Here is a 14,941-nt window from a genome sequence, read left to right as displayed (position 1 = left end):
CATGACCTACTACGTGTCAGGTTTAAAACTGGTACGGCCGGTAAGACCTGTTGTGGATGTTCTACGTGATGGTGCAGCAGGAGGTTGCTCAGAATGTTCAGTTTATTTGGCCCTGGAGCAAGGATAAGGATAATGTAGGAGCTTCCTATGTGTACATTATGTCAAAGATGCTCATAGTTCATTAGGTGGTAATGACATTTTTTTTTTTGCCAGCAAAGCCAAAAAGTTGCTATTTTGGTAAATCTGCTTAATCTGTACATTTTCAATCAGCTCTCAAATCTGCTGATTCCTAGAAATAAATGTTCCGACAACAAAATGCCTGCAGGTTGTTTTTCCCTTTACTTCTTATGTCAAGTAAGTGTGTTTTCTTCACCACAAGATGGCATCGTTATCTATTTTTAAGGTCTATTAAACTTAAAAGTCCAAGTAGATTAAAGCTGCTTCATTTTCAACATTTATATTTTAAGAATATAAAAAAATAGACAATGTTTTTGTTTGTCATTGTAATTGATTTAAATAAATGTTGTAAAAGGGGTTATATAACTATGTGGTATACAAATCTGAATTATCGTCACCAAGAATCTGAGAGACACAAGCAACCCCTTTACACAGCAGGGATACAGATACAAATCAAATACATCTTGCTGGCATTGTTTTTGTTTACACATTTTACTTTTGTTTCTAAAGCACAGGCTACATTAGTTATCTAATTTTTCGGTGGAAAACCTGCCCTAAAAATGCCTGTAAGTATTCAATTCCAGGTACCAAGACTTCAAAAATAGTGTGGAAATCAACGAAACAGACATTATATTTCAAGGTATTTCTCCTAAATACAATCAACGTGAATTTGAGCCTACCCAAATCCAGAATGAAAGACATTGTACAGTATATTTGTGCGTTTTCCCAAACAATTAACCACAGACTCACACACAGGTAAATTGGATGAACAATTTAAATAAACCACGCCTCCCAACCACCAGAAGCTGCTTTCATGTGCAGGCGGAGACATCAGAATTCTATGCACACTGCACACTGCTAGTCTCCCACTGCCAGACCTATCAACATAAACCTGCACAGTGGTAAATCTGAGGAACATATTTTCTAAATAGATTAGCCTACATTCCTACACATGTAGCTACGAGGTTCTGGTGAAGCATTAATCCTTTTTTATTTCATAACATATGTTGCCACATTATCTTGCCTTTGTTCTATGTTTGATTTTGTCTTTTACTTACGATTCTTTTCAGTTTTATTTAAGCTGCTTTTAGTTTTTAATTAGTGTCTTGATTAATCAATGCAGTACTGTTTGTTTTAAAATGTCAGAAAGCAGAAATAAATGCATGAGAACCTTTATTTGATACTTAAGTACCTTTTTGCTGATAATACTTTAGTAAAAATGAAATGCAATACTTCTGTATGTATTTGTATTGCTTCTTCCACATACTTCACAGACATTACACATGCACTGAGGAACAATATTTAAAATTTTCAATAGTTTCAGTCCAAACAAGCTATTTAACACTTCCACAGTTATCTATGTGAAGTGACTAAATTAAATACAATTTTTTATTTATTTATTTTTATTATTATATTTTCTGTTTTGTCAATTCTACAACATTGATTTAAATCAATTACAATGACAACCCAAAACATTGTCTATTTTTTTTGTATTCTTAAAATATAAATCTTGAAATTAAGCAGCTTTAATCTACTTGGATTTTTAACTTTGATAGACCTTAAAAATAGATAACAATGTCATCTTGTGGTGAAGAAAACACACATTACTTGGCATAGGTTGAGGTAAAACATTTATTTTAGGAATCAGCAGACTTGTTTACACAAGACCATGTTTTCATGACACCAATGAGAGGACAGGAAGAAAAAGAACTACAGCAGTCATTTTGTCAATAGACAACATCATAATAGACTAAGAGCAGTCCGGTCTCCCAGGAAGCATCATTCCTGAAATGACAAAAAGGACAATGCTGTTACTGCAGAAAAAAATACATGGTTTATAAAAGAACATCTCAATTGTCAAAGCTCATGCTGTATCTTTAATGGGTGAATCTTTGTGGCAGCAGTATAAGCCGTAACAAACGCCAAAATGTCATTCATTATTGGAGCAGAAATTGTAGGGGGTGTTTGGACCAAGACAGGTATAACTGCAGGGTGTTCACTTCCATGGAGGTGATTATACAACAACAGTTCCTTTATGACACTCCTGTCTGACCTATTTCCTTTTGATTCAGTCACTTACATGGAAAAACCTTATTTATAGAAATGTGACCAACAGGTTCTGTTTTCCCCTGAATAAAACTGCAACAAAGTCTAAGGAATTTAGGTGGATGAGATAGTAGAAGTTACTCGGAGTTTGGCTGCAGGTTAAGTTGCAGTTAATAAGATTTTCGTGTGACAACAGCATGACCTACTACGTGTCAGGTTTAAAACTGGTACGGCCGGTAAGACCTGTTGTGGATGTTCTACGTGATGGTGCAGCAGGAGGTTGCTCAGAATGTTCAGTTTATTTGGCCCTGGAGCAAGGATAAGGATAATGTAGGAGCTTCCTATGTGTACATTATGTCAAAGATGCTCATAGTTCATTAGGTGGTAATGACATTTTTTTTTTTGCCAGCAAAGCCAAAAAGTTGCTATTTTGGTAAATCTGCTTAATCTGTACATTTTCAATCAGCTCTCAAATCTGCTGATTCCTAGAAATAAATGTTCCGACAACAAAATGCCTGCAGGTTGTTTTTCCCTTTACTTCTTATGTCAAGTAAGTGTGTTTTCTTCACCACAAGATGGCATCGTTATCTATTTTTAAGGTCTATTAAACTTAAAAGTCCAAGTAGATTAAAGCTGCTTCATTTTCAACATTTATATTTTAAGAATATAAAAAAAAATAGACAATGTTTTTGTTTGTCATTGTAATTGATTTAAATAAATGTTGTAAAAGGGGTTATATAACTATGTGGTATACAAATCTGAATTATCGTCACCAAGAATCTGAGAGACACAAGCAACCCCTTTACACAGCAGGGATACAGATACAAATCAAATACATCTTGCTGGCATTGTTTTTGTTTACACATTTTACTTTTTGTTTCTAAAGCACAGGCTACATTAGTTATCTAATTTTTCGGTGGAAAACCTGCCCCTAAAAATGCCTGTAAGTATTCAATTCCAGGTACCAAGACTTCAAAAATAGTGTGGAAATCAACGAAACAGACATTATATTTCAAGGTATTTCTCCTAAATACAATCAACGTGAATTTGAGCCTACCCAAATCCAGAATGAAAGACATTGTACAGTATATTTGTGCGTTTTCCCAAACAATTAACCACAGACTCACACACAGGTAAATTGGATGAACAATTTAAATAAACCACGCCTCCCAACCACCAGAAGCTGCTTTCATGTGCAGGCGGAGACATCAGAATTCTATGCACACTGCACACTGCTAGTCTCCCACTGCCAGACCTATCAACATAAACCTGCACAGTGGTAAATCTGAGGAACATATTTTCTAAATAGATTAGCCTACATTCCTACACATGTAGCTACGAGGTTCTGGTGAAGCATTAATCCTTTTTTATTTCATAACATATGTTGCCACATTATCTTGCCTTTGTTCTATGTTTGATTTTGTCTTTTACTTACGATTCTTTTCAGTTTTATTTAAGCTGCTTTTAGTTTTTAATTAGTGTCTTGATTAATCAATGCAGTACTGTTTGTTTTAAAATGTCAGAAAGCAGAAATAAATGCATGAGAACCTTTATTTGATACTTAAGTACCTTTTGCTGATAATACTTTAGTAAAAAATGAAATGCAATACTTCTGTATGTATTTGTATTGCTTCTTCCACATACTTCACAGACATTACACATGCACTGAGGAACAATATTTAAAATTTTCAATAGTTTCAGTCCAAACAAGCTATTTAACACTTCCACAGTTATCTATGTGAAGTGACTAAATTAAATACAATTTTTTATTTATTTATTTTTATTATTATATTTTCTGTTTTGTCAATTCTACAACATTGATTTAAATCAATTACAATGACAACCCAAAACATTGTCTATTTTTTTTGTATTCTTAAAATATAAATCTTGAAATTAAGCAGCTTTAATCTACTTGGATTTTTAACTTTGATAGACCTTAAAAATAGATAACAATGTCATCTTGTGGTGAAGAAAACACACATTACTTGGCATAGGTTGAGGTAAAACATTTATTTTAGGAATCAGCAGACTTGTTTACACAAGACCATGTTTTCATGACACCAATGAGAGGACAGGAGAAAAAGAACTACAGCAGTCATTTTGTCAATAGACAACATCATAATAGACTAAGAGCAGTCCGGTCTCCCAGGAAGCATCATTCCTGAAATGACAAAAAGGACAATGCTGTTACTGCAGAAAAAATACATGGTTTATAAAAGAACATCTCAATTGTCAAAGCTCATGCTGTATCTTTAATGGGTGAATCTTTGTGGCAGCAGTATAAGCCGTAACAAACGCCAAAATGTCATTCATTATTGGAGCAGAAATTGTAGGGGGTGTTTGGACCAAGACAGGTATAACTGCAGGGTGTTCACTTCCATGGAGGTGATTATACAACAACAGTTCCTTTATGACACTCCTGTCTGACCTATTTCCCTTTTGATTCAGTCACTTACATGGAAAAACCTTATTTATAGAAATGTGACCAACAGGTTCTGTTTTCCCCTGAATAAAACTGCAACAAAGTCTAAGGAATTTAGGTGGATGAGATAGTAGAAGTTACTCGGAGTTTGGCTGCAGGTTAAGTTGCAGTTAATAAGATTTTCGTGTGACAACAGCATGACCTACTACGTGTCAGGTTTAAAACTGGTACGGCCGGTAAGACCTGTTGTGGATGTTCTACGTGATGGTGCAGCAGGAGGTTGCTCAGAATGTTCAGTTTATTTGGCCCTGGAGCAAGGATAAGGATAATGTAGGAGCTTCCTATGTGTACATTATGTCAAAGATGCTCATAGTTCATTAGGTGGTAATGACATTTTTTTTTTTTTTTTTGCCAGCAAAGCCAAAAAGTTGCTATTTTGGTAAATCTGCTTAATCTGTACATTTTCAATCAGCTCTCAAATCTGCTGATTCCTAGAAATAAATGTTCCGACAACAAAATGCCTGCAGGTTGTTTTTCCCTTTACTTCTTATGTCAAGTAAGTGTGTTTTCTTCACCACAAGATGGCATCGTTATCTATTTTTAAGGTCTATTAAACTTAAAAGTCCAAGTAGATTAAAGCTGCTTCATTTTCAACATTTATATTTTAAGATTACAAAAAAATAGACAATGTTTTTGTTTGTCATTGTAATTGATTTAAATAAATGTTGTAAAAGGGGTTATATAACTATGTGGTATACAAATCTGAATTATCGTCACCAAGAATCTGAGAGACACAAGCAACCCCTTTACACAGCAGGGATACAGATACAAATCAAATACATCTTGCTGGCATTGTTTTTGTTTACACATTTTACTTTTGTTTCTAAAGCACAGGCTACATTAGTTATCTAATTTTTCGGTGGAAAACCTGCCCTAAAAATGCCTGTAAGTATTCAATTCCAGGTACCAAGACTTCAAAAATAGTGTTGAAATCAACGAAACAGACATTCAAGGTATTTCTCCTAAATACAATCAACGTGAATTTGAGCCTACCCAAATCCAGAATGAAAGACATTGTACAGTATATTTGTGCGTTTTCCCAAACAATTAACCACAGACTCACACACAGGTAAATTGGATGAACAATTTAAATAAACCACGCCTCCCAACCACCAGAAGCTGCTTTCATGTGCAGGCGGAGACATCAGAATTCTATGCACACTGCACACTGCTAGTCTCCCACTGCCAGACCTATCAACATAAACCTGCACAGTGGTAAATCTGAGGAACATATTTTCTAAATAGATTAGCCTACATTCCTACACATGTAGCTACGAGGTTCTGGTGAAGCATTAATCCTTTTTTATTTCATAACATATGTTGCCACATTATCTTGCCTTTGTTCTATGTTTGATTTTGTCTTTTACTTACGATTCTTTTCAGTTTTATTTAAGCTGCTTTTAGTTTTTAATTAGTGTCTTGATTAATCAATGCAGTACTGTTTGTTTTAAAATGTCAGAAAACAGAAATAAATGGATGAGAACCTTTATTTGATAATTAAGTACTTTTTGCTGATAATACTTTAGTAAAAAATGAAATGCAATACTTCTGTATGTATTTGTATTGCTTCTTCCACATACTTCACAGACATTACACATGCACTGAGGAACAAGATTTAAAATTTTCAATAGTTTCAGTCCAAACAAGCTATTTAACACTTCCACACTTATCTATGTGAAGTAAATTAAATACAATTTTTTATTTATTTATTTTTATTATTATATTTTCTGTTTTGTCATTTCTACAACATTGATTTAAATCAATTACAATGACAACCCTATAACATTGTCTATTTTTTTGTATTCTTAAAATATAAATCTTGAAAATAAAGCAGCTTTAATCTACTTGGACTTTTAACTTTGATAGACCTTAAAAATAGATAACAATGTCATCATGTGGTGAAGAAAACACACTTTACTTGACATAGGTTGAGGTAAAACATTTATTTTAGAAATCAGCAGACTGGTTTACACAAGACCATGTTTTCATGACACAAATAAAAGGACAGGAAGAAAAAGAACTACTGCAGTCATTTTGTCAATAGACAACAGACTAAGAGCAGTCCGGTCTCCCAGGAAGCATCATTCCTGAAATGACAAAAAGGACAATGCTGTTACTGCAGAAAAGATACATGGTTTATAAAAGAACATCTCAATTGTCAAAGCTCATGCTGTATCTTTAATGGGTGAATCTTTGTGGCAGCAGTATAAGCCGTAACAAACGCCAAAATGTCATTCATTATTGGAGCAGAAATTGTAGGGGGTGTTTGGACCAAGACAGGTATAACTGCAGGGTGTTCACTTCCATGGAGGTGATTATACAACAACAGTTCCTTTATGACACTCCTGTCTGACCTATTTCCCTTTTGCTTCAGTCACTTACATGGAAAAACTTATTTATACAAATGTGACCAACAGGTTCTGTTTCCTCTGAATAAAACTGCAACAAAGTGAAATGAATTTAAGGGGAACATAGGTGATGAGATAGTAGAAGTTGCTCGGAGTTTGGCTGCAGGTTAACAAATAAAAAACGAATCTGCAGATCTGGAAGGTTTTCACATGACATCTATAATTAAATAAAAAACGCATACACACAGGAGGCGGTTGTGGTTGCGTCACATCTGATTAAAACTTTCACTGCTGTTAAGACTTGTTTTGGATGTTCTACAGGCGTCGACCTTTGACGAGAGCTGTGACAGGTACCTGTTGAGCTGCAATTTATTGCATGTAAAATATTTGATCAGCAAGAGATCTCTCAGAATGAACTGGCGCATTGGGCCTACCCCGTCACTGCTGGATGAAGATGAGTCGCCTGATTTTTTTCCCTCCTTCTTTTCCTTTTTCTTTTTGTCCTTCATCTTGTGGTCTTTGCCACCTTTGTCCTTTGACTTGTCCTTACCTCCAGACTTGTCTTTGCACTCTCCCTGAAAAACGGCAAACGTTCACGTTGAATAAATCATTGTGTTGATTTAGTCTTCAAGGATTGTGTTTGATTCCAGTAATCATAATGAATCAATGTAAAGTAAGAACTGTGTTAGCTGTATTGTGCCCAATAGCTGGCAGCAAAAGTGCACAGATTCAACAGATTTAGCAGAGAAGCAACTTTTTGATATCAGTTTTTGAATCTACCATGACAAGAGCCACTTGGCTAGAATCACAAGTAGATTCACTTATTAACTATTAAGCATCTTTGATATAATGCACATCCTACCTTATCCTTCTTCTTTGAACCTGTTTAGGATGAAAATTATGTGATATAACAATCAGAATTATTTTGTGAAGCTGAGCGCAAAAGCAATCTCTTTACACAGCAGGAGTACAAATACATCTTGCTGACTTTCTTTGTTTACACATATTGTGTTTCTAAAGCACACGTTTCATTCAATAATTAATCTGTCAGCTCCAACGTCTGACCTAAAATTGCCTGTTAGTTTTAAATTCCAGTTACCAGTATTTGAAAAATGTTGTTAAAGTCAATGGAGATAAACATTAACATTCAAGGTAAAAAAAAAAAAAAGGCTAAATGCAATCAATGTGAATTTGAGCCTACCGCAATCCATCGTGACTCCTGCTTGTGCGCTTTCCCAAACAAGTGAACAAAGAGACTCACAAACACACAGGTAACATACGTAGATAAACCTCACCTAAACCATGTCACCTCACATAACCCCGCCCCTTAGCTACCGCTCCCTCTATAGGTCAAACATTCACTGTTATTGAAAGTAATTTCATTCACCGCAGGGCGGCTGCTTTCAAATACAGGCGGAGATATCAGCGTTAAGAATGATATTACAAACCTGCACAGTGGTAAGTCTGAATAGGGCACATTATTGCGGAGTGTGAATAATTTAAGGTAATGATATGACTGTTGATGCTGTGACATATTTAATATACATATTGTATCAAAAATAAAAAGTAGTTATTATGCAGAACGGCCCATTTCAGTGTTTTAATATGTAACACCCACCTCTGCATTAACGTGTAAAATAGCATTTTAATGTTAGCTGATCCAGATGATTTCAACTCTTTGTTCTCTCCCTTGATGACCATGCTGTGTTTTACATCGCAAATAAGTAATAAGTAATTATTAATACGTTATGGAGTCCAAAAAGTTCTTTTTGGTAATCTACATGTCTAGTAAAGTATTTCCACCTTTCAAAATTCTGACATACTTACACAATATCTTCTCTTGTAAGTTACAATGTTAACTTTTTTTTTATACGTACTTTTTATCATTAATAGTGTTATTATTATTATTATTATTATTATTATTATTATTGTTGGGGATAAAAGGCTAAGCCTGGAGAAGAATATGACTATTTTATAGCGGTTAGCTATGATTAGGAAACAGTGTGTACTCTACATGTAACAATGACCCTCGGGTTAGAGAATGTAGAACAGCTTGTTTGTCATGTCACGTGATTGACTCTGTTTGTTGTTAGTTACAGAATACCTGAAGGAGATCTCTGGTGTCACCTGAAAACAGCTTGGCTTCATGCTGCACACTGCCCAACTCTAATCATTTCTTAATCAAACTCTTTTTTTTGAGAAACCTCTAATAAGAATGGCAATGGTCTCCAACATGGAGAGTGCAGGAAATGGGTCCTGACTCGCACGCAAGGCTGAAATAGAAAAACACCACAGGTTGCTTTAATTTGTAAACCATCAGAAAAAAAAATCTCCTCCACTACTGCAGCAAAATACAATAAATTAGCTTTAGTCACAAATTGGGTAACAAAATATCCAAAGATATTTTCTTGTCAACCCCATCTGATCTTTTGGTTTGATTCCAGACAGAAGGGTGAGCAATGATTATCAGTTGATAGGTGCAGGTGGCTTCCGTCTCTCCCTTACTTTTGGTAAAATTAAACAACTGCACAATGCTATCAAATCATATGGTAGTGCACTGTTGATGTTCACTGTTGCTTCTGGTCCAAAAAAAACATCAAATTCTGTGATATTTTGCTGTATTTTAGAAGAAAGAAACATTATAATTTGGCTTTATTTCATAGTGCGTAGTTCCTGCGGCCCCCATGAGGAATGACAACACTGTAGGCGCGTCCACATGATACAAGCCTTTTGTGACCGCGCACCGTAGCCAAGGAGGACACAGAGGATTAAGAAACACAACACATGGACTCTTCAGAAGAGGCAATTATCTTCACTCGAGTTTCTGCGCAGGAAAGTCACCGGACGCCACAATCTTCTGAACATAGCCATACTAAGACATGCAGAGAGAGTTGTGTGGAGCTGAGAGTCTTGATTAGCTTTGTAGCAACTCATTTGGCAATGGCTTGAATGTAACGGACATTCATTAATATTAAAAAGTTACGCACTAAAGCTTTAACAGCAATTCATAATTGGGAAATTTATAAAAAAAAAAAAATGGGAAAATAAAAACAGGCATTTTGTTGACTGAAGATTTACTTTATTGAATCAGCAGATTTCTTTACACAAGACCAGCATGTTTCAGTGACACCAATAAAATGACAGGAAGAAAAGTTGGTACTACTGTACATTCAACCACACACTCATTTTGTCAACAGACAAGATCATAAGAGACCGAGGAAGCATCATTCCTGAAATGACAAAAAGGACAATGCGGTTACTGCAGAAAGGGCGAACCCTTTTACAGTATACTGTATATATGCACTGTATATAACAATAGTTATGTTATTTGTTTCTGTATTTATTTTATATTATTGTTTTTATGTATGCACCTCCAACATAGTAAGTGCTACTTACCTGGCAATAAATCTCTTTCTGATTCTGACACATGTAGCCTACATATAGAGATTATTAGTATTGCTTGTGGTTTTGGCATTAGGACTGTTCAGTTTTGGATACAAGTTGAAATTGTTTTACAGTTAGAAGAGACATGCTCATTTTGAAAGTTACTGTATGTATATAAAAGCTTGTCGTATCATATTGAAATTTTTGAAACAATAACTCTTAAGTAAGGTTTTTCAATGACTGTAGTGTCACAGTTCATGATAGTTAAACAGTGGAAGGACATCAAATCATCTTCTACACTTGCCTTAGCGGTTAGATAAACACTCCTAGCTTTCAGTTCAGCTTTAATGTAGAAATCTTATCATAAAAAAACATGTGTACTTGAACTCCTTAACAATAAGTAGCAACCTGTGTAATCTTTCCCAAGTTATAAATAAAGTTACTGGATTGTGACCTCCTTTTTCCAGACTGTACAGTACACTGTGTAAAATGTATTCTAAAGTGTTACCCATTTAGATTTTTTTAAGAAGATCTTAAATGCCACAGCTCCTTCTGTATCTTTAATGGATGAATCTTTGTGGCAGCAGCATGAGCCGTAACAAACACCAAAGTGACATTCATTTTTGGAGCATATTTTGGATGTTATTGGGTGTGGTCGGACCATGACATGTATGACTGCAGGGTGTTCACTTTTATGAAGGTGATTAGACAACAACAGCTCCTATGACGCACCTTTCGGACCTGTTTCCCTTCTCTCCCACCCTGGGCTTGGTTCTTTTGCCATTTGTATGAAAAAAACATATTCATACAAATGTGATCAACATGTTTGGAATCTGTTTCCTCTGAATACAGCTGCAAGAAAGTGAAAGGAATATAGCCCAAAGGTGATGAGATAGTAGTAGTAGGTCAACAAACTAAAAAAGTAATCTGGAGATCTGGAAGGTTATTACTTAAAAGTGGGAGCAATAAATGAATGAAAACAGCACAAACACAGGACGGTGTGGTGCGTCACACAGGACTAGAACTTTCACCATTACTCAGGCCTGTTCCACTAGTCTGGTGCACACCAACCTTTGACATGAGGTGTGACAGGCATGCTATCTGTTTAGCTGATTTGTATCTCATTTTGAGAACTGGGGCAGTGACACGCCCCACAAGTGCTGGAAAATAATTATTGGTGGTAAGAAGTTGTCAAGTGGACAGTATATATCTTTTGATATTGTGAAACAGAATGGCAGCATGTCCCAGAATCTGATTTGGCCACTTTCCCCTTTTTTCTTTTTAAAAGGATACTTCTTGTAAGATTGTATCCTTGTATGCCTATTTATCCAACTGTAGGACCTTAATATTAACATTAATGTCAGTGCAATGTGGGAACACCTTCACAAACTGAGCCCTGAGGGCTATTAAAAGTCGCTCTGTGGGTGTTCAGTGTGCCAAACATCCAACACAACAAAGCCCAGTTCTCTAGAGTAAACTATTTTATATACAATGTCTCTTAAAATTAACTGCAGAACCTACCTCATCACTGCTGCTGGAGGATGAAGAGCCTGATTTCTTGCCCTCCTTCTTTTCCTTTTTCTTCTTGGGCTTCATCTTGTGGTCTTTGCCATCTTTGTCCTTGGATTTTTCAGACTTATGCTTTTTGTCAGACTTGTCCTCTTTGTCAGACTTGTGCTTTTTGTCAGACTTGTCCCCTTTGTCAGACTTGTGCTTTTTGTCAGACTTGCCACCTTCCTTAAAATGGGAAATGTTAAATAATTCTGTTGGTTTAGTCTTAAGGATTGTGTTTGATTCCACTAATCATAAATAATCAATGTATAGTATGAATTGTGTTGGCTGCAGTGTATTGTATTAAAAAATAAACAGCTAGAATCACAAGTAATTGCCAAATTCTACTTCTCAGCCTACATCTGGAACCATAGATATAGACTACACCTGGAACACCTCTGTGCATCTTTGTTAGAATGTACAAAAATCCTACCATTTCCTTTTTCTTCTGCCAGGGCAAATTAAACTCATCCTTCTGAGCATCCTTCTTCTTCACCTCATCTTCCTGACCTAAAGCTGCACACATGCAAAAGAGACAGATGGTAAACAGAATATGAGAGACACAGCAGGGGACAGCTACACATCCGATAGGGGAGAGCAAGACACTTTTTGATTAAACGTAATTTACAAAGCGATCGTATCGCACTGAAAGCTAATATTTCTTCACTAGCAACCTACACCGGTCATCTGTCAAATACAGTTGCATTTTCAGCTTTGAACAAAACCGTTCATGAATTATTACAGCAAAAGTGGGGCGTGCGTAATGTTTCATGCGTCCCTCCTGGTCGGGACGCATGAAACAGCATAGGGGGACGGATGAAACATACAGTTTAAGCCATATGAACTTCCCACAACTTTATATTTTACTACATATCATGAATGGTACTCCCAAAAGGTGTTATTTTAGATAGATTGTTGCTGGGCAATAAGTCTTCGTGAATATCTGTTAACAACTTGCCGTCACCTATGAAGCGGTTTTTTATGCACTGTGGATGATTCTGCCATTTGTATAGCTAGAACAGTACGTTTTCTCATTTATAAAATGTTTCTATTGTGGGAAATGTCGTTTCACTAGGTTTTTACGTGGGTTAGGTCACTGCACATCCAAATAAGTGCCCTTAACGACCCACAGCCCATCAGTCTCCATAGGATAACATGGGACAACTCGACCCCCATACCTGGTGGGGCCCAAATATATTTTCATATTTGTAAAACTGCTTTTTCCATGTCGCACCGCCATAAATTATTGTATAAACACAGATATTTGTGCATTTACTTAAAATACATGGAGTTACAGCCAGGTCGGCCAGCCCGACATAGACATTTGCTATTATAACCTGTTTTGCTTTCCATGTAAACAAGCATGCAATATGAAAGTCTGGGATTGTGGAGAAGACTAAATGGTCTACTGAATAAGCATGTAGTCGAACCTTTAAATGAAAAGCACTCATTAATAATCGAAAAAAATGTAACCGCTAATGAAGTTTACTTTCGACCAACAAAACTCGTTTATCGCCTGTAACTCCGTGATAACAGGAAATAACTGGTAGATATTGTCTGATAGAAGGAGGTTAACAGGCTCTATGTGTTGACCTAAGGAAGTCTGTCTATCATCATTGCACTCGGAGAAAACTGGAATGTTTCATTCGTCCCGGCTCTCCCGTACACATTTGGGTTTTGTTTCATTGGATAATTAATTAAGGTAAACATGCCTGCAGCCTTCAATTCTAGTTACCAAGAAAAATGCCGTTAAAGTCAGCGACACAAACATTAGCTTGTAGCCTAATTCAAGGTTTCCTCCTGAATAGCAACATGATTTTGAGCCTACCTGACGACAGGTCGAAAGACATTTTGTTGACTCTGTTCGTAAACTTTCCCAAACAGGTGACTAAAGAAGGAGGGGACCGGCTGCGTTTTATCCTTTTCTCACACCGGAAACAGATAACCGCACCTAAACCATGCGACGTAAACATGTCATACTAACACTGCCCCGCTGGGTCAAACCTTAATTTTACAGGCTATGGGTTAAACATTCATTTTTATGGAGACCTAATGTCCTCATGCTACGTTCTAAGTACAGGTGGAGATAGCAGTTAGCTACGTCCTATGACAAGTGCAACTTGTAACCCATCTACCTAGTAGTAGGCTAGGCTACATCCAACACATCAGCTACCACTGACTTTACATCACTGAGTAGTATGACGCAGCACACAAGGGAAACAAGTTGCATTTACTGTGCGTAGGTTAAGTAGGCTAGTAGGCCTATTTCACCACTGGTTCATCATTTATTTAAATGTTTTATATATATATATATATATATATATATATATATATATATATATATATATATATATATATATATATATATATATATTCTTTGGGAAATTACAATATCATAATTTTTAAAGATGGATTATTGTTGCTGCTGGATAAAAGGCTAAGCCTGGGGAGAAGCGTGTGACTATATAGCTGTTGCTATTCAATTATATGGAGATGTTCTTGATGATAAAATACTGGGGAAAAGTGTACTTTTGGGATCCAATGTAGGGTCCATCTAACAAGGAAAACTGATGTCAGAGAACCTAAAACAGCTTGTATGTCATGTCATTACCAGCAGATGTAATTTTAAAGTGATAGTATGCTAACACCAAGACAAAGTATTAAAACTGTGGGAGAAAGCACCCTTATTGTAGTGTGCAGGCTGTAAATAATTGGTCACCCCTTTACATTGTTAAGTATTTCCAGTTAGTATTTCACTGGTACTAAATGTTTACACTGTCGTTTGCAGACTGTAATATTTTAGTAAAACATATTAGAGGCTTTATTCTCATTACCCTCTTTATTTAGATACAGCAGCACAATGCACATCTGCATCCAAAGCCAACAAATAGCTCCAGTGGCCATAATGTTAGTTCTTGCTCTGTACCTGAATAACCGGAGATGTAGCAGTACC

At 36.0% G+C, this 14,941-nt stretch overlaps 1 protein-coding gene and 1 long non-coding RNA gene across 3 annotated transcripts; both read right to left on the bottom strand.

Annotated features, from left to right (window-relative positions):
* Positions 1–6,633: 6,633 nt before the first annotated feature.
* Positions 6,634–8,373, bottom strand: LOC114553267 (uncharacterized). Its single transcript, XR_003692275.1, has 4 exons — positions 8,255–8,373; positions 7,916–7,935; positions 7,488–7,628; positions 6,634–6,792 (listed from the first exon to the last, which is right to left on the bottom strand). It is a non-coding gene; the product is annotated as an uncharacterized LOC114553267 (long non-coding RNA).
* A 1,743-nt stretch (positions 8,374–10,116) lies between these two features.
* On the bottom strand, positions 10,117–14,210 carry si:ch1073-340i21.1 (uncharacterized protein DDB_G0288629). 2 transcript variants are annotated; one of them, XM_028573856.1, is made up of 4 exons: positions 13,817–14,204; positions 12,422–12,504; positions 11,959–12,174; positions 10,117–10,283 (listed from the first exon to the last, which is right to left on the bottom strand). In XM_028573856.1, the coding sequence occupies exons 1-4, from the start codon at positions 13,959–13,961 to the stop codon at positions 10,278–10,280; spliced, it is 450 nt and encodes a 149-aa protein (XP_028429657.1). In that variant the 5' UTR covers positions 13,962–14,204; the 3' UTR covers positions 10,117–10,277. The 2 variants fall into 2 exon arrangements, with proteins under 2 accessions (XP_028429657.1, XP_028429656.1); XM_028573855.1 differs by lacking the exon at positions 10,117–10,283 and adding an exon at positions 11,065–11,289 and having other exon boundaries at positions 13,817–14,210.
* Between the last annotated feature and the right edge of the window lie 731 nt (positions 14,211–14,941).

The sequence above is a fragment of the Perca flavescens genome, chromosome 3, assembly GCF_004354835.1.
Source record: "Perca flavescens isolate YP-PL-M2 chromosome 3, PFLA_1.0, whole genome shotgun sequence".
In the NCBI taxonomy this organism is placed as follows: Eukaryota; Metazoa; Chordata; class Actinopteri; order Perciformes; family Percidae; genus Perca; species Perca flavescens.
Note: the sequence above shows the minus strand (reverse complement) of the source record. Positions and strands in the feature narration are given on the sequence as shown.

Coding starts and splice junctions, on each gene's coding strand:
- si:ch1073-340i21.1 (XM_028573855.1), bottom strand. CDS start 13,961: ATGTTTACGTCGCATGGTTTAGGTGCGGTTATCTGTTTCCGGTGTGAG. Junction 12,505..13,816: donor GTCTTTCGACCTGTCGTCAG/GTAGGCTCAAAA, acceptor GCATGTGTGCAG/CTTTAGGTCAGGAAGATGAG. Junction 11,290..11,958: donor CCTCCAGCAGCAGTGATGAG/GTAGGTTCTGCA, acceptor ACTTTCTTGCAG/CTGTATTCAGAGGAAACAGA.